The sequence below is a fragment of the Umbelopsis ramanniana genome, assembly GCF_025399195.1.
Source record: "Umbelopsis ramanniana AG unplaced genomic scaffold K450scaffold_35, whole genome shotgun sequence".
Taxonomy (NCBI): Eukaryota; Fungi; Mucoromycota; class Umbelopsidomycetes; order Umbelopsidales; family Umbelopsidaceae; genus Umbelopsis; species Umbelopsis ramanniana.
In genome coordinates this window covers 63,473-86,461 of record NW_026252121.1, presented here as the reverse complement: position 1 = coordinate 86,461, position 22,989 = coordinate 63,473, and the positions used below count along the sequence as shown (strand labels likewise).

Below are 22,989 nucleotides of genomic sequence, written 5' to 3'. Positions count from 1 at the left end.
GCCATACCTGTTAATTCATTGTACGGAAAAATATTATACAGTGCGTGGGTTAGAAGTGACCAATAAAAAGTTATGGGCGATAAATGGGTCATTCAAGTTTCAATTATAGCCATTTATTTTGATGAACAACTGGTGAAATGGGTATAAATTTTTGTTACATGAAATGGCACTTGAATTGTGAAAGCAGCTGAATTTGTGAAGCCGATGAACGACGATATTAAACTAAACTCCCACAAATCGAGAGATATAAATACAAAGCTATTCGATTACCATCTACAGTAAGTTAAACTACTTTCACTACTAAAAAATGACTCTTGGATTCGACGAAGATCTTCCCGCAAACGTGTATGAGTTCAATGAGATGCGCAAGAAGCTTCACTATGAAAAGACCGGTATTGCTTCTCTTTTAAAGCCCGCCCCGGTTGTCCAGCATCTTCCTTCTTTCGATGCCAAGGGCAATGCAGGTTTTGAAGCGTACAAGGCTGCAGGAAAGCTTCAAGGAAAGTTTGTCTTGATCACTGGTGCTGATAGCGGTATTGGTCGCTCCATTGCTACTCTTTACGCCCTTGAGGGAGCTGCTGGTATCACCATTGTCTACCGTGACGAAGAGGAAGACGCTGATGCATCTTACACCAAGCAAATGATTGAAGGCCAAAGTGCCTGCAAGATTAACCTTATTGCTCGTGATATTGGTTATGAAAATACCTGCCAAGAAATCATCGACTCTCACATGAATGCCTTTGGTCGCTTGGATATCCTTGTCAACAACGCTGCTGAACAACACAAGGTCACCAAGATTGAAGACCTTGACTGCGCTACTGTTGAACGCACTTTCCGCACAAATGGTAATTAGTGGTTTGCAGATGAATGACGATTTTACCATACTATTATGACCTATGCTTATTCACTTCCATCTACAGTTTTCGGTGTCATCTTCTTGACTAAGCTTGCTGCTAAGCACATGGTCTCTGGTGGTTGCATCATCAACACCGCTTCTGTTGCTGCTTATCGTGGTATGGACGTTCTCGTCGATTACTCTGCTACCAAGGGTGCTGTTGTTGCCTTCACCCGTGCCTTGTCTCAGCAATTGACCACCCGTCACATCCGTGTCAATGCTGTTGCTCCCGGTCCCGTTTGGACTCCTCTTATTACCAACACCTTCAACTTGGAGGAAATTCAAAACTTCGGTGCTCACCCTCCATTCAAGCGCCCAGCACAGCCAGTTGAAATCGCTGCTTGCTTCGTATTCCTTGCATCCAACGATTCCAGCTATATCTCCGGTCAGGTACGTGTGTCAAAAAAAAAAAAGTTTCCTATAATGCCTTGCTCGTTTCTCACACACAACTTCTTTCTATAGACCATTCACCCCAACGGTGGTATCACTATCAACACATAGATTCATACCTTAAAAGTATCGAAGTTTCCATTCCTCCCTATATTCAATTTGTTTTTGAAGCATTTGTCCAATGTGTTTTTTGTAACCACATCATTGCGACAACTTGTTTGTTATAAATATGCAATCCATCTATGAGACTATTCTACCTTTGGCGTGGAGCATTGCTGAGGAAGTGAACTCGGGTTGATGAGTCTGGCTGTATGAGGGGAATATCGAACATAAAAGAAATAGAACCCGAATATATTCAAGTCCGCGCTACCATCGAGGACTGTCCTGGTCACTAGAATCATGAAGCCCTGAGAACCATATCGGTTGCTAAATGCGGGTTGCTGTCGCCGGTTTCGCCGGGATTGGCGTTAAATGTTATGAATACGTATCAAGAGGTCTAACAATTAGATGCTAAGAGTCCAGTCTACTGTACAGCAGGCTTTCACCAACGCTGTGTATGATAGACATTTCATAAAGAAAGGCTCTTTAACACTCCACGCGAGGTCTGTACAAACTTGAGAAATTTATTATTCCAATACAATTAAATTGTTTGGTTAGTTGATACCATTTGTGATTTTGAGGGACAAACAAAATTGCGATACTGATTTCTGCGAATCTTCCCGAAGATTTCAATCTCCAAATTTTTGATGGTCAATATTGACTATGAGCGGTTATGCAGGCCCGAATTCTTCAGAGTATTCTTTAGTCTTCAATTCTGTTTCTACTGACAGCAGCAGATCGATTATGTTTCTCAGGTGCATTGTTTTGGCATACAGATTTGGCACATGGAATGTCAAACTTATGATCACCATCATGTGTACGACCAGCTTTCACCGATGGATTCGATCTATCGAAGCAAACAAGCCTTATTATTTCAAAAGCTTCCATGAGATCACAACCTCGCTTCGGAGGACATGCTTCATAACAGAAGGAGAAAGAAACAGCCGAACGGAAACCCCATAAAGTGTGGAAGGCTTGATTGTTGTGCGCAGCTTTGTCCTCTAAGCCCTGACCAAATGCGGGCAGAATTTGGGACAGAGTAGCCAATCAAAAGGCTTAAACCTCACCTCTCTTGGCACAATGGAATATGCCAAGAGAAAGCAGAAGGGTACTTAAGAGACAGCACCGGACCTTTTTCTCTTTTCATTCCTCTCTCTCCCCTCACTCTCTAAAATATGGCCAAAGTTGACGAAGCTGGTCCAGCTGCACCAAAGTATGAAGCTGAGCAACAGACCAGAGAAGTTCCGCCACCACCATATATATCACAGGAGCCACCCAAGGCACCACCACCAGGCGTGGCATCTCCTAACACTGTACCACTCGATCACTTGGGAGCGGAATCTAGTAACGTCCATTGCCCAGAGTGCGGCTATACCGGACCCTCCGAGGTCAAGCACAAAGTTGGAGGCGCCACAATTCTATCCATTGCCGGCCTTTTCTTCCTTGGATGTACCGTGTTTGGATGCTGCCTGTTGCCACTTTGTATCTCAGGCTTGAAGGATGCTGAACACCGCTGTCCTCGATGTCGCAATGAGCTGGCGACTTACGCAAGACTTGAACGTCGCACAATGACGGGACGTCCACATTAAATTCATAGATTTAGTCAAGGTCGACATCCAAAACCCACCTTCACATTCCCTCAATATACCGCTTGTTTATCTCTCCCTCCGTACAAACCCTATCATATGAAGCAATCATGTATTGTTTATGTTGTATTATCACTACCCTTTCCTAATAAACTCTTCCGAACTGCCATAACATGGTATGCACATGTTTGTCTGTTGATGAAAGAAATTTTGGTCTACATCCGTCCGTTAAGGCTGTGCTTTGTGCGACTATACTGTGATTTTTTTCACCTGTGGTGCAACAAGAAAATAGTTAAATAACAACCAATCTGTGCGTTTTTTATCTTCTGTTCGCTTTCAATGGTTCAAATAGGTATAACAGCACCTCCTATGAGTGAAAACTGCTCTTTATCACTCAGCACGAACGTGTCCACGCACCAAAAGTACAAAAAACATTTCAGCATATCTCTTCCTAAGCTGATAAGGTTGCGGTCGTCAGAAAGATCGTCAGAAACAAAACGTCCGGCCGACAATATTTTGGATAAGATCCGATGCGAAGAGTTCTCAAGACTGGACGACGCCGGCATGGTATACCTAGACTATGCCGGTGCTGCTCTGTACCCCAAGCATCTACTCACCATGCATCATAGATTCCTCGAACAGCATGTTTTAGGTAATCCTCATTCTGGGAGTCCAGCGTAAGACCTTGTTTTTGTACATCATGGTTTTTCTACTTTCATTTGTAACCTAACTTACCTTTGATTAGGTCGATGATGTCGAGTCAAATTGAGATAGAGGCCAGAAAGGAAGTCTTGAAGTATTTCGATGCAAATGAAGAGGAATACATGGTTGTGTTCACTTCAAATGCAAGTGGGGCATTAAAGTTAGTAGCTGAAGCATACCCTTTTGGCGAAAACGCACGACTCATGCTCAGTGAAGATTCCCATAACTCACTTCATGGAATGAGAGCCTTTGCCGCTAAGTCAGGTGCCAAAACGGATTATATACGAGTGCATGACTCAGGTCTGATCGACTCTGAAAGTTTTAATGTTAGTTTACCCAGATGTTGGTTTAGGATATTTATAGAGACTGTGCAACTAACCATCGATCGTTCTGCTGTGTAGCGTATAGTCGAAGGACAAGAAGATGGCAGTCAGCCAAACACCACGAAAGGACTGTTAGTCTTGACAGCGCAAAGTAACGTATCTGGAGTTAAGCAAGACTTGGACCTAGTCAAAAAAGCGCAAACGTTGGGGCATGATACCGTGGTGGACATAGCAGCCTTGGCCGCTACCTCACGTGTATCTTTGCGTAAGATCAATCCCAGTGCAGCCATAGTTTCCTTCTACAAACTTTTTGGTAAGTGATCCGGACAAATATGCTTCCCTGCCGACTTGTCGTCCTGATGACCTGCATTAGGTTATCCAAGTGGTATTGGCGCACTGATCATGAAGCAAGACTTTGCCGAAAAATTACGTAGACCTTACTTTGGAGGCGGTACCATCGAAACCGTGCAAGTCCCAGGACTCAATGTCACCATGGCCGAAGGCTCAAGAAGATTCGAGGTATGATTGAGACTCCAGGAGGCAGTTTTACAAGATGATCTGGCCATATGTATTCACAAACTTCCATCTTCGTTGCGTAGGACGGTACAATCAATTTCTTATCCTTACCTGCAATCATCTATGGACTCCAGTTTATAGATGGCGTCATCGACCTTGTCCAACAGCGAGTGAGAGATTTGATGGAGTACACAATAAGTTCGCTGTCCACGATATGCTACAAAAATGGTACACACATTGTCACCATTCATGGAGCAGTGAATCCGAGCCAGCGTGGAGGCAGTCTTGCACTCACTTTCCATGCAAGCAATGGAGATGAAGTACCTTGTGAAAATATCGAAATGTTGGCCAACAAGGAAAGAATGTCGCTTCGCTCAGGTTGCATGTGCAATCCAGCTATGGCAGCTATATTGACTCACCATAGGCAAGAGATAGGCAGAATAGGAGAAAATGTCAAGTATTCGGATTTACTTGAGCAACTCGGGAAGAGTTCCATTGGCGTGGTCCGCATTTCTTTCGGTCTAGCATCTAACCAGAAGGATGCAGACAAGTTTGTAAAATTTGTTAAATCCCTCGCTAAAAATGAAGCATTGGACTAAGGAGAACCAAAGTCGACAAACGCATTGTGAATAGTATTCAAACCAGAGCATATAGACATAGCATTTTTAAATAAAACCTTACAGTGAAATTACACTCTCGGCTGAAGAAAAATGGACAATGTGGTCCGAGAACTGTGTGTTACAATGAACAGACGGAGACTGATGGAATCGATATGTTTGTCGATTAGCCACTGTTTTCGGGTACACGATGTTTATAAGCCATGATTCTGCTATGAACGATCTATGTAGTGTAACAGAAAGCCTTTAAATTGATCGATGTCATTTGATGGATTACCACACAAATGATGGACGTCGCTTTGTTGTCGATTGGGGGAACGGGGGCACAACGCAATGGCTTGGGTTTGTTTTGCTAGCATTACGACGAGGAGGCACTAACTTTTCATGATGCAAAGACCAACTTATAGTTAGTAAACTTGATATTGCAGATTATTATCATTATTTGGAAATGCTGCTATTATCTGGGGTGGCGTTGGTCTATGCAATGTTGTGCTCATTGGTGTAAGTGTCTTTTTCTCTGGTTGGAGATATCGGCGAGCCATACGTCATGTCAAAAACAGTTTTGGTAGCAAGGTAGGCATTAAACTTGTGTTGAATTTGTCTTTGCATATATATTTTGAAAATCCTACATAACGTCTAAACAAGAAGAAAATAACAAACGGGATATCAAGAGAAATTTTCTTGTTAGTCTTGCTTGACTCAGCCAATATCCTAAAATTGTTTAGTAGCAACATTAACTTTCTCTGTGTATCATTAAAGCTGCGGGCCTGACGCTACTTCAATCACCACTGTCGTCATGGTATCACCCATACCTTTCTGTTAACCACTGATCATTCCGTATGTACGCGGATTGGGAATTAATGAGCGATCTACAATCTGTCTGTATCGTGGATTTCGACCCGAGGAGTAATAAACAAAAAATGGTGGTTCTCGAACATCCACTGATTCAAACAAACCTGGTGGTGCAATGCAGCCTAGAGCAAATTGCAAACGTCATCATGTAGGCGTCATACGGCGAATGTCAATTGTGCCTGCATCCACAAAGATATCTTTTTGTGGTAACCCATGGGTAAAACCGAGATGCAGTGATTAATGAAACAGCGCATACAAACCCAGTGTTGGCGATCGTTTGAGGAGAAATTTACAGAAGGGGTAATGATTCGAAGTGATATTCATAGATCTCATTTCATACTATGTCGGCTCTCGTAGTAACAAACAAACAACTTCATCTAACTATCTTTGCAATGGTAAGTCCCTCGTTTACCTGTAGTATTCGGCTAGGCACGGGGAGTAAAGTGGACAGTTTTGGGAAAAAACAAACAATCATTTTTGATATTGTCACATCATATTTGATAAGAATGGAGCATGTACTCTCAATGCAAACTGTGTGGTGGGCGACACCCATGGAGCAGAGTAGAATAAAAATAACTATTACGATCGCCCATTGTACCAAAGAGCCCGAGAACATTTGATTTCGAGGTGGAAGGGTTTTTTCTTTCTTAAAATGGAACTCAATCTACACGATGAGGGCGGCCATTTTTAAACGCTGCGAGATCCAATTTGCTCATGCAAAATACCCACCCTTGGAGTTGGCATGATTTTCAACTCCAGACAAGAAAAGTCCCCGTTGCGGTCAATACAGCAAGCACCTTATTGTAAAAGCAGCAGCCGAGCCGCCATGTGATGTGGAAGAAGAGAAAGTTGGCGTATTGGGCCATGATGATCAACGGAAGCCTGAAAGTGGTACAGTAAAAAAAAATCAAAAAAAAAAAAATCGTGTGGTCTAAAATCACACGATGCTGACATCCGTATTCAATAAAAATTATTTCGAAGATTGGAGGAAAATCTATCCATGTGGTGAAGAAGCGTACAAGCATGACCGTAGTCAGGGCATGGAATGAGATACAATTTAGTGGGAGGTAAAGAGGAGGTACTTTAGCAACATGGTTTCACACAGCAAGCGCTCTCTTTACTTGTGAAATGTGGATATTTAGCCTGTAGCGTGGTCTTCGGCTGGTCATAGCATAGATCGTCTGTCTGTGCCATTGATTGCTCAAGTTGTTTCTACCAGGATATTGCCTAGATGCTAAGACTGGAGCGTGTCTTTCTTAAAGGAATCAAAAACCTGTTTGAACCGAAATCCACCAGTAAGGTACCAAACCCAAAAGCAGCAGTCCTACGAGATTGTACTGGAATGCTCCAGTCAGACGTTGCAAACAAGGTTATAAGTTAGTGTACCCATACTTTGTAAGTATCCACTCATGATACTGAGTCTTTTGGGCGAGGAAGGGAGACGAAGGGGGGTTTGCCGTCACCCGCCATGCTATACTGAGCCAAATTAACGGTGCGACATAAACGAGCCAACGCGTTTTTACGTTGTTAAATGAGGAGGGAAGGAAGTGCAAGTGGCACAAGTAATCCGCGTGGCGAGGCAAAGCTTGAAGATCGTGGCCATTCTCATCGTATTACTTGTTGTTGGCCTGCCTTCTGGGTTGTGTGTCTGGTTCTTCTGGTGAAAAAAAAAAAAAAAAGAATCGAACTTAACGGTCTAAACCTCCCTTTGCATCTCCCGTGCTTTCTTTTTCTCTTCTCTTTTACTCCTGATTGATCCCTTCTCTCTTTTTTATTTTGTTCTTTATCTTTTTCTGACCTCTACCGAAATCCCCTCTTCTGTTTTCTCTCTTCTTTTCTTTACCAACAGACACACTTCTTTCACAATACTCTTTCTTCACTTCACGCTTCCCCAATCCACAGTCTCTTGTTTATAATCTATGCTTATGGCCACACAGTCAGATCATCACCATTTTCAGAGCGCCGCCGACATTACCAGGCCGTTCCAAAAGCAGTCGTATGGCACTTCAAACAGCGACAGACCGCTGTCGGATCTCATCAATTGTTCTGCTAAAATGCACAGAACCACCGTTCGACCAACATCCGACATAGTGCAAGCAGCTGATATTTATAGACATTCATTATCACCAGAAGGTTCGTTTCTATGCTGTTATGAAAGAAAGAAAAGAAAGTGGCGGGCAGAAAGGAGCAATAGCAGCAGGGAGTGATGTGGGTGCCTGTGCTGAGTGCATATGGGAGGAAAATCCTCACTTGGAATTTTTTTTTTTTTTCAAACTTTAAAAAATATCCTGACGGATGTCTTGCTTCCTACAGCTGAAGCCATCGATTATTGGTACGAAAACTTGCAGCATTATGAACAAACCGTCGAAGCCATGGCTAGTTCCAAACTTGATCAAAAATTCAAGGATGACTTGAACCGTGTCAATGAGTGGTTTCGACTATTATGCGAAGCAGAGAGAACCACAGCCTTATATAGTATCGTTCAACATGCGACACAAGTACAGATACGATTTTTGATTGCTGTCCTTACCAAGATGGCTAATCAAGACCCCTTGGGAGCCCTGTTATCACCGGGGCCTAATCAAGACAAAGGTATTGTAATTTTGAGGGGAACGTACCATAGACGAGAGAGAGCATGCGCTAACTGACCCAAAAAAAATATCTATATGTACTTCCCCCCTTTTCTTCACGCAGACCCTTTTCTACCTACCTCAGTCAAGCAGTCTGAACTCGAATTACAACAACGCATGCGCTCTGTTTACCCTTTGCGAAATAAATTGGCTTCTCGCAACATGTACCGACAATCCAATGCCTTTAGTGAACCTGACGACTACACTCGAAGAAGACAGCATGATTTATTATCTGGAAGAACCCTTGGATTGACCGAGTCTGGAATTCTATATGAAAAGGCTATGGCCCTTAAGCAAGCTTCTGGCATCCGCACTTCTACTGTCAGCAGCAGCTCAATATTAAGCTCATCGTCTTTCATTAAATCTCCACGTCTTCCTCAGCCTGTGAAACGACCCGATTCCAGTTCAAGCCTTTCCAATCAAAGTCCCGCCACCAGTCCATCGCCTATAACCGACTGGCCCTATGCGTTTCAAAAGAACGACTCGTCCTCCTTTGTTGCTAATACCTCTGCTAGAAGTAGCCTGGCTGAAACTTCATCAACAAATAGTAGCACACTAGGTGGACATAGTAGCAGCAGTAGCAGTGATGCATTGTCAGAATGGTCACCTTTGCTTGCTCCCAAAAGCCAGCAGCCACCGCATCAACAAGATCAGGAACATAATCGACCTTCTATCTATGATCACAAATGGAGTCCAGGGGGCAAGAAATTGGAAACGACTAGTCTGGAGCAGCATGAATCCACCACACTTCCTTTGCGTGCTTCCAAGCCTGTGTTATCCTCCATTGACACCACCATGCATCCGAGTTTTTTCAATTCTCAGCAACCACATTCGTTACCAAGATCTGAACCAAAGCTATGTGACGATGTTGTGAGCTTGCCTACACCGGATGACGCAAAATCAAGCTCCAACGCCACCACATTTGATACCAATATGGGATTAGATACCAAAGCACCCACTTTACCCATAAAATATAACCGACGAATGAGCAACAGTACACCTACAGGTCATCGTTATTCACCGCTCCTGTCCCCTCTACCCAGTCCAAAGTCTCTCTCTCGATCATCTAATCGATCCACGTCACCGCCTTTCCGAGCTTGGCCACCGTCTCCTGCGGCCAACAGCAAATCCAATTATTCGCAATTTCTCAATCCGCACGATGGAGTGAGTCTTCCAGAGTACCTGAGTGACCATAGTGATGGATCAGGATCCAGTCACGCTGAACCAGGGCACTTGACAGAAGCGGCCATGAACCGAAGACGAAGAGCGTCTGCCGCTCGTGCAGCCAAAGATAAAGTTGCGGCAGAAACAGTGGATTTTGATCTCATGCAGGATGTTCAAGCATGGCTTCGAACTTTACGATTGCATAAATACGCCTATGCGTTTGAAGGGCTGACTTGGCAGGAAGTCGTTCGAATGACCGACGATGACATGATCCAAGCTGGAGTGAATACCATCGGTGCTCGACGCAAACTACTCAAAGTATTTGAAAATGTTATGAACCATTGCCAGAAAAATGCAAGTATTTGTTTGACCCCAAACCCTTTTGTTTGTCTTTCTTTCAACTGACCTATTTTTATCCACAGGGCCTCCAATATTAACTAAGCACGCCAAAACAACAACTCCCTCCTGTCTTTTAATTCCTAGAACATAGTCTTGCCTTTTGTACCATTTCATTCCTTCTGGTGCCTTGACGCCGCCTTCACGCCAATTTTACATACCATTCAAATAAGCCATGATGCAAACTCAAAGTTTTCTAAAAAAAGATCTTCCGATATTGAAGCGAGGTGGAGACCCCTCTCCGTTTTTGACTATCAGCAAGCCATTTTGGGCGCAAGCTGTTGTGGTGGTGGTAGTGGCTTTGTCAAGCTCTCGGTTCTATCGCTTCGTTTTGCTTTGGGTTCAAATTTGGAAAATTAAGCCAGGAGGCACTTCCATTGGTGCGGTTATTTAAAGCAAAAAGAGATATTTTCAGCTACGGCCGTTTGTCCGTCGACGTTTCTTCTCTCATCCCATCTAATGAAGTTGACAGTTGGAGCAACACTCATTGCTGCCTTGGCTGCAGTTGTTAGTGCCTGTGAACCAGAATGTCGTCGTGGTCTTGCCACTGCCTTCTCGGATAAATACTATGAACCTATCGCCCACACCGTTCAACTCCTCAAGCCAGAATTAGTCAATTTCAAGCTGAATGTGCCTTCTCAAATCTCGGCCGCCGTTTCCGAACAAGCTTTGAAGGCCGGAATCGAGACGGGTGTTACAAGTGCTATCAACAAGATGATCAACACCGTTACCGGTGACAGCTTAGATAAGTTGTACTACTCTGAAATGTTCAACGGCCCAAGATCATTCAAGGGTGACTGCAACAATCCTAAGCGTGTGGACCGTAGAATGCCTCCTCCTGGAGAGAGCTGGACTTTGGAAGAATGTAAGTTCAGCCTAATGCAGCTTGAAATCCCTATTACCCTGTAGCTAATTCCACTTTTATTCTAGGCGAAAAAATGGACTATATCTGTGGTAATCCTCCTTCCATTTGCCACTTTTTGGACGAGGTAAAAATCCAGCTTTTTTTTTTTTTTGTCTTGGCTTTATGCCATCCTCCTCCTCATATTAACCTCCGCTCCATCCAGATCAAGGACCGTCTTCTCAACCGAACCCGTGTTCGTCTCAATGAGTACTCTAACGGTGATGGTATTTTTGTTCGCACTCTTGATAACGACGTTAGAACCGCTGTCAACAACGTCTTGTCAAGAGAAGGTGCTGGATCTTTGATCGAAGACCCTATTGTTAACATCATGGTGGACGATATCATCGTCAAGCAATTGGGTGGCATGAAGAACTGGTCTGAAAGAGATGTTAAGAACTTGTGCTTGACAACTGATCAAGACAGCATCTGCAATAGCTGGGACGATGAAATCAAGATCGAGATTCTCAAGTGGCCTTAAATCATTTCCCTCCAACCATTTGCCCTATCCCCCCCCCATACTACTGCTTAACTACTTTCTTCTCCATTTGTTTTTCATCCCATGGTCATTATAGTTTATGCCCCATTGCAAAAATTGTTTACACTCATGCCTATGAGTTCCACACCGAATAGATACTGGTCCGTTATGAAACTTGAGATATAAAAAAACATGATCATAAAATCCTCCTTTTTGAAACGTTTATATGCGGGTGAATGTTTTGTATTAGGGATGTATGTTGCAGGCAGAATGTCATAAGGTGAGTGTTATATACAAGTTTGATTTAAAAATACTTTATGCAGTGTCTATGCCGATATCCAGTTGATAGTGGTAGGGTTGGAGGGCTTCTTCATCGACCGATAAGACGACGAAGATCGCACAGGCGTAGGGTCGGGTCTGACATAAGCATCAAGGACTCCCGTCGGAATAAATAAACTAGACGAGTCTTCGTTAGATCGTTTAAATGTCGGCACTTTAGATTGAATCACTCGAACGCTGGATCTAGGCATGGTCCCGTCTTCGTATTTGAGGTACAGCAGACGATCGTCATCTTTGCTACCCACGGTGATAGACTATGGAGCAAAGCAGAGTACATGATGAGTATACCGGCGCAACCAACATTTGTTTTACATATGCAGACATCTTACCTCGTCGGTTTCAGCTTCATCAACTTCTTCTTGAGCGATCTTTTTGACAGCGGATTTCTTGGAAACCTTGACCTCCGTGGCACGACCACCACGCTTGGTTGGGTTCTTGTTTGGCTTAAATTCTCGGAACATTTGGGCATGGAGATAGTCTAGTTCACACATCCGACTTTCCGGTAGGAGCTGATTGAGCTCCTCCAGCTGTCGAATAATGTCAGTATCAGGTAGTTGACTGGCAAGGGTTCGTCTCTCATTGTCGAGAAGGTGCTTGGATCCATTCACTTTAGCTTGCTCTTCAAGTTCAGCAACCGTTTCATAAACGGAATAACTTTTCCCTTCTTCTATCTTATTAGGATTGGATGGGGTCAAGCAATGCATATTGGGCTCTTTGCGTAAAACGTGGTCAATGTCCACAGCTGAAAAGAAGGCAACGGCTTGCGGTAAATTGGGAATGCCAAGTTTGTAACTAAACAGAGCGCGAGTCCATAGGTTGGCAATTTGCAGGGCAAGTGCAGTACGATGCTGATCTTTTTCACTTGAGAGATACCGTACTTCGTCATGGACCGAAAGCATGAAGCGAGCATCAATGTTATATCGATCAATCAAATGAGACATGGAAACAATCATCATATGGAGATAGTCGACAGCCGAACTTTGGACGACCCAATTGATACGAGATGTCAGGAATTGGGTTCCAGCATATTTGGGTTTTAAGGCATCCGTGATGGCACAGCCAAGGATGGGTGTTCGGGGCTCCTTGCATAAGGCGATATCTTCAAGCGCATTGAACATGTAGCTTTCCGTGCCTCCATGCCAAAAGGCTCGTTTGAATTGATTTCGAACGGACCTTTCCTTTTCACCTTTGGTGCTCAAGTAAAGCTCCGCCGCCTTTTGTTTGGCTTCGTCCAAATCCAAGTCTTGGTTGTACTGCATGAGGAGGCTAGTGGCATATTTTGCGCCTGCGCCATAGATACGAGCATAGTTGAACACCTTGGCTTTATTTCGACTGATACCCAAGATCTGCGCCGTTTTAGAATGCAGATCTGTACCTTCTGATTTGGATCCCTGCAGAGTCATCCATCCCAAAGCGGTTGCACCATGAAATCCAAATTGAGCATCGCCAATGATACTGGATATCCACAGTTCCTCGGAGTCTACATCTGCACCGACAATCTTATATCCTGGAGGAGCTTGTACCATGGACTTGAGCTCGGAACCAATTCGATTGGCCTTGGCATTACTAGCAGTGAGCCAAGTCTTTTCCACCGCTCGTCGTGTGACAGTCCCCATCGTGACCATCTGAGGTAAGATGATTCCATTCTTGCCATGACCAGGTCGTTTGGTAAGACCCATGTCCTTAACGTCGTCATCCCAGACAACGTATTGGCCCAATATGCGCTCTCGAGAACTGATCCAGTAGGCTGATTTGGCATTTAGTTCGAGTGCCTCGCGTGCTGCATCGTATTCCGAAGAGAGCACACCTTCTTCGAAAAAATGCAAATAATTCTTGGCGATGGGATTGCCACAATTGGCTGTTTCTCCATCCTTGTGAGGTATCTTGTAATAGAAATAGTCTTCATCCATAGAAACAATTTTGGTATTACCCGCTTCATCGGCTCTGGCAATGGGAATCTTAAAGCACCAACCATGCTCGGTGAGATAGTGAATTGGGTGGTCTTGCCATTTCAGTCGTAGTAACAGTGGTGCTATTCTTGACCGAGTGGAAATCTTGAGCTTGTCTGCCTTGGTATCGTAAGCGTCTTTATACCACTTGGGCTGTCCTTTGAGTTTACGTTGCCTTGGGTTAACAAACCAATCCAGCTGGCTTAGCCAAGGGTCCTTTCGCCATTCTTCGTCCTTTCCCACCAAAGCTCGAGCGTTTTCTGCCAATTCCTGAAGTTTCACGTCCAGCATATCTTCCAACTCCTTGTGTTTGGCAACAGAATTGGCCAGGTATTCTTCCCAATGTTCATTCACAGTCAAAATTGAATTTCCCATCTGCAGCATTCCAGCGAACGAGACAGGGTGAGGACAGTTTTCATGGAACTTGGGCCACAAGGCTTTGTAGACACGGTGGGTCATATCGACATCGGTAGCACAGTATCGTATCAGTTCCTCGAAATTTTGTTGGACATCTTCCAGTTGGCCGTCCACCAGAATATTGCGAGATGACTTGTCCATGTCCATATTGCAATGAAATTTCACCACATCTTTGAGACTGTTTAACGCACTGACATCAAAAAAGGAATTGCTTCCTACGTCCATATTTTGTGATACGCTATCCATCACCGAATGCGTATCCGAATTCGAAGATGTCGACACTTTGCCGATATTTCGACGTTTGATTTCCGACATCCATGCTGGTCGCTGCTGTGAGCACAATCCTGAAACCGCAATATGCATACTCATGGTGTCTAAAAATCCGAGTTTGGAAGATGAGGTGTTGTACTCTTCCAAAATACGGGCTCGATCAAACCCAACGTTATGTCCGATAACAATTCGCTCATTGCCTGTTTTTCCAAATGGTATAAGGTGATTGGGATGGTCGCTTTCTCCGAACAAATAAGGTGATACCCAGGAATACCAAGCTTGGGGTGATGCCGCAGTAGCCATGATAGGCTGTGGACCCACTGCTACAGCCGTTTCGACATCAAAGGTCAATATGTTTTCGAGTGGATGATCGACTTTCTCCTTCTTTCCACTTTTTGGATCATATCGTGTCCATCCACTCTGCCGGCTCCATTCCTTTGGCTGTTGTGGTAAGTCAGTGACGGCAATCTCCTTCGCCTTTTGCATATACGAGCCAGATTGTTCAATTCCAATGCGCAAGAAATGTTCTTCTAAGTCACGGCCGGTGAGTTTTGGCAATTGAAATGAAATATCCGGAATCTTGTCGGTCGACTTTCCCCAAATATGCTGCAACTCTAGGTGTTGACGAGCATACTCTTGTCGCGTGGCTATATCGCATGGTTCTTTCGAATTCTTTGGAAAAATTTGCTTATGTAGTGCCGACGACAGCAACTGTACATTTACAGGGTTGAAGGTTTCTACGGCTACAGAGACATCATAATGAGTCAGTTCCACATTCTCATGAGTGGCCTTGTGATACTGAACACCACCACAGCGTTTCCTTTTTTTCTTTTACCTTCTCGGTCCGTCGCTACAGAGACTTTGAGGCGAACTTGAAGGCATGTCCATGAACGTCTTGCTCTCCAGTGTCTCTGAACCAGACAGACTGGGTGATTTGCTTTGAGCATGTATCAAATTCAAGGAATGGCAACTTTTTTCTAAATGCTAGCTGAGGCTCAAAGCCAGAAAAAAATTCCACAGATTTTAAGCGCAACTCTTTTCTGCAACAGAGCAGAAAGAGGGTTACACGTGACGGTTTGCTGCGAAGATGGGCGTTGCAAACTGAGTCACTTCCTCCCCCCGAAGCAAAAGTTATTCTAAGAGCAAAAAGGCGTAAATGAAATGAAACGAGGCAAATAAGCTGGTGAATGCTTAGAGAAAATAAAGAAATAAATGATCATGCGGTCCACCCAACCACGTTCTCTTCTGTTCTGTTCTGCTGTGCTCTTCTTTCCGAATCGACGTCAGCATACAGCTTCTGGTAGACTAACGGGTGCTTGATGAAGTTTGTGCAACTCTCGCTTTTCCGTTTTCTCTTTCACTTTTCGCTTCATGACCGACCCTTCCCATTCAGAAGATTCATGTTGGCATCCATATCCCAACTACAGAACAGACCACAGCAATGGCACTGTCACATATCACTTTAACCCAACAGCGAAGCATTCTCTGGTCAGAAAGCACGTTGTTAGCCGCATTCAAACAGCCAAACTGCAATCACATAAACCCCCATCGACATCCCCATTATCTCTGAAAACTTTACATATCTCCAGTATTCATTCCGGTGGACTGCCTTCCCCGCCTGTCGATAACGATCATGACCATACTCACAACTTTCCTAACCATGAAGACTCTCACCTCGTTGTATCACCTACGCCCACTCCCACAGAAGAAACCTCAAAAGATAACCGGTTTGCGAGCGAACTGGTTGCCCATGCCCTTCAAAGACTATCAGATAATCAGGCATGTTCAAAAGACGTGGACCCCCATAACGTAACGTCTGGCGAGCAAGAAGATGAAAGTGATATAGATTTGCCGAATGCACAAGATTTAAGGCAAAAAATTGCTGATTTGACTGCAGAAAAGCACAGGTTATTTCAGTTAATGAAGAGTAAAATGCAACAGGATATTGAACACGACGACGATGATACAGCTTGCCAAAGAGGTCTGACGCCAGTTTCTGAAGTCACCGTATGTTCCAATCCAAGCGAAAATGAAAAGGAAAATACTGAACGCCCAAACCAGCGATCTCCTCAGCCGGCCGCGGCATCTTCTTCAAAACCTACTTCTACTAGCAGCACAAGTACTGAGCGTCCCTCCATGTACCGATCTCGACCACTGAGTGACCGAGGTTACTACCATCATCAGTTTCATGCCCCACCTTCTCATCATCATCTTCCTCCTCGCTCCATGTATGGAGCACCATCCTACAGAGTAAGTCACTTTTTTTTTAGTCCTCCCACACCCCTTTGTTTGCCTACCTCCTACACTTCAGCTCACGACTTTTCTCTAGGGCCGTCGTGATGGCTATTTTCCCCGCCCTCCTTCCATGCGACCTAGCCCATATGGTCCACCCTCGCCATACCGCAGGCGGTCGCCAGTATTGGATAGAAGACCTCGCTATTGAACCACCCAAAAAAAAAGATTGTATTTGAAATTTCCATCCATTCCATCGCTGTATAATTATTTTTGAATGATAGTGTCTCTGTCATTGCCACTCCTCTTCGCACCCCGATCGCCCACATACTACATATTTTTTTTCCTTTTAATTTGAGTAAAGTACTTTAGTTGTTTCGTCTCGTTCTTCTGGCATGTCCTTGTCAAGTCGCATTTTACGACCGTTTATTGCTGGTAAATTCATAGACACCCGAGCTGGTCTTTACCAGCTGCTGGACCCTCGAACAGCCGAGGCTTCTGAGTCTTTAATGGAGGCTACACCTGAGCATGTGGATTTGGCAGTTCGAAATGCACATCGGTCTGAGCAATGGCAAAGTTCGCCAAAGACTCGACGTGATGCTCTGCATCGGTATGCTGCCATGTTGGAGAATCATACAGAGGCGTTGGTGCAGGCTGAGCAAATTCAGACGGGCAAGCCGTTTGCAGACGCTTTGAGTGACGTACAGGAAGCCATCGAGTGCTTTCGCTATTTCGCCGGATACGCCCAGACGCTGACTGGATCGGCCATCGACACCGAAGACAAACTTATGGCTGCCACGCTTCGTGAGCCGAAAGGCGTGGTAGGCATCATCACCAGCTTCAATTACCCTGTCTCTCTCTCGGCTTGGAAGCTTGCCCCGGCTCTGGCAGTTGGCAACTCTGTGATCGTCAAACCTGCTCGACAAACTCCTCTAACCGCCCTCATCATGGCTGACCTTGGGCGCGACATCTTCCCAGAGGGTGTTATGAGCGTGGTGCCGGGAGGCCCCGAGGTCGGTCAAAGCCTAACATCTCATCAAGGTGTAGCGCATGTCTCGTTTACGGGAAGCACGCATGTTGGGCAAAAGGTCATGCAGGATGCAGCGGCGAGTAACCTCAAGAGCGTCACCTTAGAGTGTGGAGGCAAAAATGCTGTAGTGGTGTTGAAAGACGCTGATATTGATTTGGTCGCCAAAAGCGTAGTAGGGGGAGCTTTCTCCAATGCTGGACAAAACTGCTGCGCTAGTTCTCGTCTGATGATTCACCACGACATTCATGATCGTGTGGTCGATCAAATTCTCGACCGAACAAGTAGGCTTCAGCGAGATGTTGATTTGGGCCCTCTTATCGACAAGGCTCAGTACGATCGAGTGTTGGGCTACATTGACCGTGCTACCGAATCTCTCGTCCTTGGAGGCAGACCATGGAGCTCCAAAGGCTATTACGTCTCTCCAACCATATATACCCATGTCAGTGACCAGTCGGCACTTGCCACAGACGAGATATTTGGACCGGTACTGGCTGTTTTAGAACCATTTGATGATCCAGCACACGCTGTTCAAAGAGTGAATAGCTCTCCTTATGGATTAGCCAGTGGCATTTTTTCACGCGACACAGCTCTAGCACAGCGAATTGCTCGAAGTATTCAGACTGGTATTGTATGGATCAACACCTACAACTATCTACCCATGAGCGTTCCATTTGGTGGCGCAAAAATGTCTGGCATAGGCAAAGATCTCGGCCGTGAAGCCATGGATGAGTTTACATTCATCAAAAGCATTTTAACTCCCTTTTAAATACATGTATATTTTTTTTTTTACCCTGTAACCTACATCATTAGACAGTGGCAGTCGTAAATGAAATCAAATAATGCAAAGAAAAGGGAGGACCTTTTGAGTTTCACGGCTTGGAAACGAGCAGCTTCCATTTTTAATCAGTGAACATTAATTTAACTATGGTACAGTAAAACATTAGATTGAGAGATAGAAATAATGACTATGCGTGCGTGTGATTATGCAGTATTGGTATGTTTCGATTATGCAGATGAAATAAGCTTTTCATCCACATATTCATTGGTATCATTGGCGGAATCTCTCCTCACGCACAGTTCGGCCACTGGAATTTCGCCACATACAATAGCAGGAAAATCCAAGTGTACATCAGCAGTTTCATTAAAGGCTAGTGTAAGATGAAATAAATGTTTTATGCATATTCTTTCGCATTTGGTGTCCACATGGCTATCGTGTTTGGAGATAGGCAAAAGAAGTTCGAGTGGGTTGGACCACGTACTGGATGGATTGGTAAGGAGGTGTGTGTAAGGCTCCATTGACTGAGAGTGGTGGGTTTCAGCTTTTTCAGGGTCACTGCAGGGGAGGAGGAGAGATTATCATGGGTGTTAGTGGCCATACTTTGTTTCAATACATTGGGGTTTTTTTAAAACAACTTGTCACCCTTGGTTTGGGACTTTTTTGTTTTTAAATGTGTAATTACCTGACACTAGCAAACTCCCATAGCTGGCAGCCTAACAAACATCCATTGGATTCCAATTTGGGAGGCATCAGACTTTTCAAACGTAACGTCAGTCGAACCGACAAATCACCTAAACATATGGATTTAGGTACTTCGAGTTCATACCGCCACTTGCGATCAGGCGTGGTGCCCCAATATATAGTGGATATTTTACTCTGTGATTTTGTCACGGAAAACTTGATGTGAGCCCGTATAGCAAGGTCGCCGATCAAAGCCACAGCACCCACGGAATATCCGATGGATCCAAAACGATGGATGAGCGAGCATGGTAACTCACGGTGTAGCGCCCACGAGAAAGGTATCCGGTGGAGACCAGCCGCCAGCTGAAGTGTCTGAGGGGTGCTGGTTTGATTAAAGAAACACGTCGCGCTGTCATACGGGGAATAAACTAATTCCTGACCCGTCACACGAGTGGAAAGATGGACGTAGGAGCTAGTAGGTATCAGTAATTCCACATACCCACTGACCGTTCGCTTCTCTGAAAGATCAACACTCTTTTCATCGAGAAAGATATGGAGAGAAGTCATACACTCTTTAAGAGAAAGGGGAGAGAAAGGGCCTGCTGGGAGAGGGGGGCAAATGAATGGGGGAATGTTGATAATTATCGCAGCGTTTATATAAGTGAGTGGCTCAAAGCCTTTTTTTTTTTTCAACCGCGTTTCCTATTTTATTTCGTTACCCTTGTAGTACACGCTTGCCAATAAAGCAACGATGTATTAAACAAAAATCCCTCGATATGATAACTTATGTTTCGTTATGAGTGGCCACTTTAAACGAAACCATGCGCACAGATAAAGATCTTACATCACAGTACCATTTATTTGCCTCACATAGCGCAACACCCAGTGCTATTCGAAATTTCAAAACGTAGTCCTTCCTATCTGTTCCACCTTCTTACTATGATTTACACCCCTGATTGACATGATGGTCTCATCACCTTGATGCAGGTGGGACGGCAACACTTACTTGCTGGCAAGCAAGAAACTGTACGATTTTGGCCGACTTTTTTTTTTTTTCCCTTTCCGACTCCCGGCGCAAGTAGCCTGTCAAGACGTCTTTCCCGTAGGACAGGTTACGAAACATAAACAAATGCAGAGAGAGGGTTTTGGTTGCGATGTTGATGATGAAGAGTCAGATCAAAAATAAAAAGAAGTGTGTTATGCCTGAGCGTCGGGAGCGGGCATGAATCTTTAATGACGGAGCATAATTGGCATATGATGATGCCCTTTACCCTGCTTTCCCCATACAAACGAAATATGCCGCTATTACTCCTTCGATCCAAAATAGCTTTACCCCACGTCAGGTCACTGGTCAAGCCATACTCTACCCTTCAGCCGACCGTCGAGCTGTTTTCTCCCCGCGATTCATTGCCAGAGATTCGAGACAAACTGCGCGGTCTAGGCCAGGGTACTATTGACTTCGTTCCAGACTACCAACCAGGGGTAGGTCTAATCACATTGAACAATCCCACACGCCATAATGCAATGTCAGGAGTCATGATGAGCCAGTTGGCTGATTTGACCGACAAGCTGGAAAACGAACCGACGGACTTGGCTGGCTTGATCGTTACCGGAGCAATGCCTGCCAAAGCCTTTTGTGCCGGGCTAGGTAAAAAAAATGGTTGGGGCTGGAAATTTTCAGGTTCATGGGTGTTTCTAACGTGTCTACCTACAGATCTATCCACAGCCAAAGAGTATCTTTTATCCCCTGTTGCTGGCGTAGCGTTTGGTCGATTGATGCATGACACTTTATCAAGGTTCGCTCGCTTACCGTATATCACGGTGGCGTCTCTGGCCTACCCAGCGTTGGGAGGAGGAGCCGAGATATCGACAGCTTGCGATTTTCGAGTGCTTGCTCCGTCATCTCGTATTCAATTCTTACAGTCCCGAATGGCCATTGCTCCGGCTTGGGGAGCGACCCATCGACTCATACGTCTGATTGGCCGTTCCAAGGCTTTGAAGTACCTGGCCAGCTCTGCACCTATTTCTCCTGAGCTTGGCCTTCACATGGGTTTAGTGGATCACATCTCGCAAGACGGGCCCGACCCGTATTCGTTATGTCTTGAGGATTCCGCCAACATGCTGGCATCGTTTGTGCTGGACCCCAAAGGCAACAGAGTCTCCTCCCGAGCGCTCCAAGGCATCAAAAAGCTCGTCGCTCATGCCGATCTTGGCCATGACGATATCGATTATGATATGGAGGTACTCTCCGGATTATGGGGATCAGAGGAAAACCTCAAAGCCGTGCTTGGGGGCGGGCAAAAGAGCAAAAGCAGTAGAAAAGAGTCATAAATACCATGAACAGTAAGATGGACTATGAACTGACTGTGCCAGTGACACCATTTTTAAAAAACAAAAAAGTAAAAAATGCGCATAACATGAATGCTTGGGAAACTCTCTCTCTCTTCCTTACGTTTCATTCAATAAGTTTATTTTTTTATTTGGATGAATAGAATGGACCTCTTTTTTGCAGTCTACGCGCCGGTCCAGACGCAGATACAGCTAGTGACTAGCTGACATAATTAAAAGTAAGAGCACAGTATCCAAGGGAAGACAGACGAAGGAGAAGAAAGGCAAAAAGGCGGAGAGAGGGGCTTTCTCTTATGTGAAGAAATTATAGTTAAGGTATCTTATGCGACGGATCAATACATTCTTTTTTTTGTGGGGGGGGATTTTTTTTTTCATTTTTTCGTAACCTGATGATAGATGTCTTTTTTTTGTTTTGTTGTTATGGGAGAGTGCTTTGTTTCTTTCAAGTTGTAATAACATGTTTCTGCTCGGGGTCTATTTGCTCTTGACGTTTTGGCTGAGCCAGTTAAGACCTTCGAAAAGGCCTTCTCCAGTGGTTGCGCACGATGGATGCACATACCATGCTCGGTCTCTCATCTTGTGCAAGCCCAATCGTTCGGTCAATTCTGCAGGGGACATGGCTGAGCGAGCACAAAAAGGGGGAGGAATTAGACAAACGAATCGACATAAGAGCCAAGGTTGGAAAACTAACCTCCCGGTAAATCTTGCTTGTTAGCAAACACAAGTAATAAGCAATCCTTCATTTCTCGATCAGATATGATGCGGTGAAGCTCCTGTTTAGCTTCATCGATACGATCACGATCTTGTGAATCAACAACGAAGATCAATCCTTGAGTGCCAGTATAATAATGTCGCCACAAGTTGCGGATCTTATCCTGACCGCCTACATCCCATACCTAAGAGCAAGTTCGTGTTAAATTTGCGGAGATGAAAAACGAGAATCACAGCATGACCGAGGCATCGATCTGTGAATAGGGCGTGTTTCTCATATAAAAGACTTACATTGAATTTGACGTTCTTATATGTAACTGATTCAACGTTGAAACCGACAGTTGGAATAGTGGTGACAGATTGGTTGAGTTTAAGCTTGTACAAAATAGCTAAAGGTAGTGCCAATGTTAGTTGGAAATGTCAAATCAGCCGCATGTAATGGAAGTTCTCATCCTTACTTGTTTTACCAGCAGCATCTAATCCAAGCATTAGAATGCGCATTTCCTTGTTACCGAATATCTTTCCTAAGGCCTTTGACACGTTAGCCCCCATAGTGAATGAGTGAAATTAAGAAAAGGGTTTAAGAGAAGATGAGAAGATGATGGAGGAATTTTGTGTCACTTGAAGTAATATAAAAATTGTGCCTGGCTGACTGGTTTGCCAGCCTTTTTTATTTTGCTCGCA

The 22,989-nt window shown here is 44.5% G+C and overlaps 13 protein-coding genes across 13 annotated transcripts; 9 read left to right on the top strand and 4 right to left on the bottom strand.

Moving 5' to 3' along the window:
* Positions 1–361: 361 nt before the first annotated feature.
* K450DRAFT_175937 (uncharacterized protein) lies at positions 362–1,396 on the top strand (the record flags this gene model as incomplete). The annotated part of the gene is made up of 3 exons (XM_051584231.1): positions 362–845; positions 921–1,285; positions 1,358–1,396. 3 exons carry the CDS (start codon positions 362–364, stop codon positions 1,394–1,396), a joined length of 888 nt encoding a protein of 295 aa, XP_051443755.1.
* Positions 1,397–2,358: 962 nt separating this feature from the next.
* K450DRAFT_245320 (uncharacterized protein) lies at positions 2,359–3,153 on the top strand. The gene has a single exon (XM_051589734.1). It carries the CDS (start codon positions 2,560–2,562, stop codon positions 2,971–2,973), a length of 414 nt encoding a protein of 137 aa, XP_051443754.1. The 5' UTR covers positions 2,359–2,559; the 3' UTR covers positions 2,974–3,153.
* On the top strand, positions 3,142–5,196 carry K450DRAFT_245314 (uncharacterized protein). Its single transcript, XM_051589733.1, has 5 exons — positions 3,142–3,647; positions 3,716–3,998; positions 4,074–4,308; positions 4,369–4,514; positions 4,595–5,196. The coding sequence occupies exons 1-5, from the start codon at positions 3,310–3,312 to the stop codon at positions 5,108–5,110; spliced, it is 1,518 nt and encodes a 505-aa protein (XP_051443753.1). The 5' UTR covers positions 3,142–3,309; the 3' UTR covers positions 5,111–5,196.
* A 1,352-nt stretch (positions 5,197–6,548) lies between these two features.
* Positions 6,549–7,137, bottom strand: K450DRAFT_245307 (uncharacterized protein). Its single transcript, XM_051589732.1, has one exon. The coding sequence runs from the start codon at positions 7,003–7,005 to the stop codon at positions 6,730–6,732; it is 276 nt and encodes a 91-aa protein (XP_051443752.1). The 5' UTR covers positions 7,006–7,137; the 3' UTR covers positions 6,549–6,729.
* Positions 7,138–7,225: 88 nt separating this feature from the next.
* K450DRAFT_245306 (uncharacterized protein) lies at positions 7,226–7,974 on the top strand. Its single transcript, XM_051589731.1, has one exon. It carries the CDS (start codon positions 7,512–7,514, stop codon positions 7,734–7,736), a length of 225 nt encoding a protein of 74 aa, XP_051443751.1. The 5' UTR covers positions 7,226–7,511; the 3' UTR covers positions 7,737–7,974.
* K450DRAFT_245304 (uncharacterized protein) lies at positions 7,975–10,420 on the top strand. The gene is made up of 3 exons (XM_051589730.1): positions 7,975–8,572; positions 8,675–10,128; positions 10,197–10,420. Exons 1-3 carry the CDS (start codon positions 8,212–8,214, stop codon positions 10,209–10,211), a joined length of 1,830 nt encoding a protein of 609 aa, XP_051443750.1. The 5' UTR covers positions 7,975–8,211; the 3' UTR covers positions 10,212–10,420.
* K450DRAFT_245299 (uncharacterized protein) lies at positions 10,421–11,874 on the top strand. The gene is made up of 3 exons (XM_051589729.1): positions 10,421–11,035; positions 11,101–11,159; positions 11,238–11,874. The coding sequence occupies exons 1-3, from the start codon at positions 10,630–10,632 to the stop codon at positions 11,550–11,552; spliced, it is 780 nt and encodes a 259-aa protein (XP_051443749.1). The 5' UTR covers positions 10,421–10,629; the 3' UTR covers positions 11,553–11,874.
* K450DRAFT_245294 (uncharacterized protein) lies at positions 11,714–15,752 on the bottom strand. Its single transcript, XM_051589728.1, has 3 exons — positions 15,360–15,752; positions 12,218–15,267; positions 11,714–12,142 (listed from the first exon to the last, which is right to left on the bottom strand). Exons 1-3 carry the CDS (start codon positions 15,469–15,471, stop codon positions 11,876–11,878), a joined length of 3,429 nt encoding a protein of 1,142 aa, XP_051443748.1. The 5' UTR covers positions 15,472–15,752; the 3' UTR covers positions 11,714–11,875.
* A 3-nt stretch (positions 15,753–15,755) lies between these two features.
* On the top strand, positions 15,756–17,059 carry K450DRAFT_245291 (uncharacterized protein). The gene is made up of 2 exons (XM_051589727.1): positions 15,756–16,774; positions 16,854–17,059. Exons 1-2 carry the CDS (start codon positions 15,896–15,898, stop codon positions 16,965–16,967), a joined length of 993 nt encoding a protein of 330 aa, XP_051443747.1. The 5' UTR covers positions 15,756–15,895; the 3' UTR covers positions 16,968–17,059.
* K450DRAFT_245290 (uncharacterized protein) lies at positions 17,008–18,671 on the top strand. Its single transcript, XM_051589726.1, has one exon. It carries the CDS (start codon positions 17,152–17,154, stop codon positions 18,550–18,552), a length of 1,401 nt encoding a protein of 466 aa, XP_051443746.1. The 5' UTR covers positions 17,008–17,151; the 3' UTR covers positions 18,553–18,671.
* On the bottom strand, positions 18,672–19,862 carry K450DRAFT_245288 (uncharacterized protein). The gene is made up of 2 exons (XM_051589725.1): positions 19,247–19,862; positions 18,672–19,119 (listed from the first exon to the last, which is right to left on the bottom strand). The coding sequence occupies exons 1-2, from the start codon at positions 19,810–19,812 to the stop codon at positions 18,792–18,794; spliced, it is 894 nt and encodes a 297-aa protein (XP_051443745.1). The 5' UTR covers positions 19,813–19,862; the 3' UTR covers positions 18,672–18,791.
* Positions 19,863–20,261: 399 nt separating this feature from the next.
* Positions 20,262–21,822, top strand: K450DRAFT_245286 (uncharacterized protein). Its single transcript, XM_051589724.1, has one exon. It carries the CDS (start codon positions 20,479–20,481, stop codon positions 21,574–21,576), a length of 1,098 nt encoding a protein of 365 aa, XP_051443744.1. The 5' UTR covers positions 20,262–20,478; the 3' UTR covers positions 21,577–21,822.
* On the bottom strand, positions 21,713–22,897 carry K450DRAFT_245283 (uncharacterized protein). Its single transcript, XM_051589723.1, has 4 exons — positions 22,764–22,897; positions 22,597–22,694; positions 22,286–22,490; positions 21,713–22,214 (listed from the first exon to the last, which is right to left on the bottom strand). Exons 1-4 carry the CDS (start codon positions 22,855–22,857, stop codon positions 22,069–22,071), a joined length of 543 nt encoding a protein of 180 aa, XP_051443743.1. The 5' UTR covers positions 22,858–22,897; the 3' UTR covers positions 21,713–22,068.
* Between the last annotated feature and the right edge of the window lie 92 nt (positions 22,898–22,989).

Bases quoted from the DNA above. Each gene is read 5' to 3' on its own strand.
- K450DRAFT_245320 (XM_051589734.1), top strand. From the start codon at position 2,560: ATGGCCAAAGTTGACGAAGCTGGTCCAGCTGCACCAAAGTATGAAGCT.
- K450DRAFT_245314 (XM_051589733.1), top strand. From the start codon at position 3,310: ATGGTTCAAATAGGTATAACAGCACCTCCTATGAGTGAAAACTGCTCT. The intron at 4,309-4,368 runs GTAAGTGATCCG...GACCTGCATTAG, and splicing joins TTCCTTCTACAAACTTTTTG to GTTATCCAAGTGGTATTGGC. The intron at 4,515-4,594 runs GTATGATTGAGA...TTCGTTGCGTAG, and splicing joins AAGGCTCAAGAAGATTCGAG to GACGGTACAATCAATTTCTT.
- K450DRAFT_245307 (XM_051589732.1), bottom strand. From the start codon at position 7,005: ATGCTTGTACGCTTCTTCACCACATGGATAGATTTTCCTCCAATCTTC.
- K450DRAFT_245306 (XM_051589731.1), top strand. From the start codon at position 7,512: ATGAGGAGGGAAGGAAGTGCAAGTGGCACAAGTAATCCGCGTGGCGAG.
- K450DRAFT_245304 (XM_051589730.1), top strand. From the start codon at position 8,212: ATGGGAGGAAAATCCTCACTTGGAATTTTTTTTTTTTTTCAAACTTTA. The intron at 8,573-8,674 runs GTATTGTAATTT...TTCTTCACGCAG, and splicing joins GGGGCCTAATCAAGACAAAG to ACCCTTTTCTACCTACCTCA.
- K450DRAFT_245299 (XM_051589729.1), top strand. From the start codon at position 10,630: ATGAAGTTGACAGTTGGAGCAACACTCATTGCTGCCTTGGCTGCAGTT. The intron at 11,036-11,100 runs GTAAGTTCAGCC...CTTTTATTCTAG, and splicing joins GAGCTGGACTTTGGAAGAAT to GCGAAAAAATGGACTATATC. The intron at 11,160-11,237 runs GTAAAAATCCAG...CGCTCCATCCAG, and splicing joins TTTGCCACTTTTTGGACGAG to ATCAAGGACCGTCTTCTCAA.
- K450DRAFT_245294 (XM_051589728.1), bottom strand. From the start codon at position 15,471: ATGCTCAAAGCAAATCACCCAGTCTGTCTGGTTCAGAGACACTGGAGA. The intron at 15,268-15,359 runs GTAAAAGAAAAA...ATGTCTCTGTAG, and splicing joins TGTAGCGACGGACCGAGAAG to CCGTAGAAACCTTCAACCCT. The intron at 12,143-12,217 runs GTAAGATGTCTG...TTTGCTCCATAG, and splicing joins ATGAAGCTGAAACCGACGAG to TCTATCACCGTGGGTAGCAA.
- K450DRAFT_245291 (XM_051589727.1), top strand. From the start codon at position 15,896: ATGACCGACCCTTCCCATTCAGAAGATTCATGTTGGCATCCATATCCC. The intron at 16,775-16,853 runs GTAAGTCACTTT...ACTTTTCTCTAG, and splicing joins ATGGAGCACCATCCTACAGA to GGCCGTCGTGATGGCTATTT.
- K450DRAFT_245290 (XM_051589726.1), top strand. From the start codon at position 17,152: ATGTCCTTGTCAAGTCGCATTTTACGACCGTTTATTGCTGGTAAATTC.
- K450DRAFT_245288 (XM_051589725.1), bottom strand. From the start codon at position 19,812: ATGACTTCTCTCCATATCTTTCTCGATGAAAAGAGTGTTGATCTTTCA. The intron at 19,120-19,246 runs GTAATTACACAT...CCTCCCCTGCAG, and splicing joins TGGGAGTTTGCTAGTGTCAG to TGACCCTGAAAAAGCTGAAA.
- K450DRAFT_245286 (XM_051589724.1), top strand. From the start codon at position 20,479: ATGACGGAGCATAATTGGCATATGATGATGCCCTTTACCCTGCTTTCC.
- K450DRAFT_245283 (XM_051589723.1), bottom strand. From the start codon at position 22,857: ATGGGGGCTAACGTGTCAAAGGCCTTAGGAAAGATATTCGGTAACAAG. The intron at 22,695-22,763 runs GTAAGGATGAGA...CACTACCTTTAG, and splicing joins AGATGCTGCTGGTAAAACAA to CTATTTTGTACAAGCTTAAA. The intron at 22,215-22,285 runs GTTAGTTTTCCA...GTGCTCGCTCAG, and splicing joins CAAGCAAGATTTACCGGGAG to CCATGTCCCCTGCAGAATTG.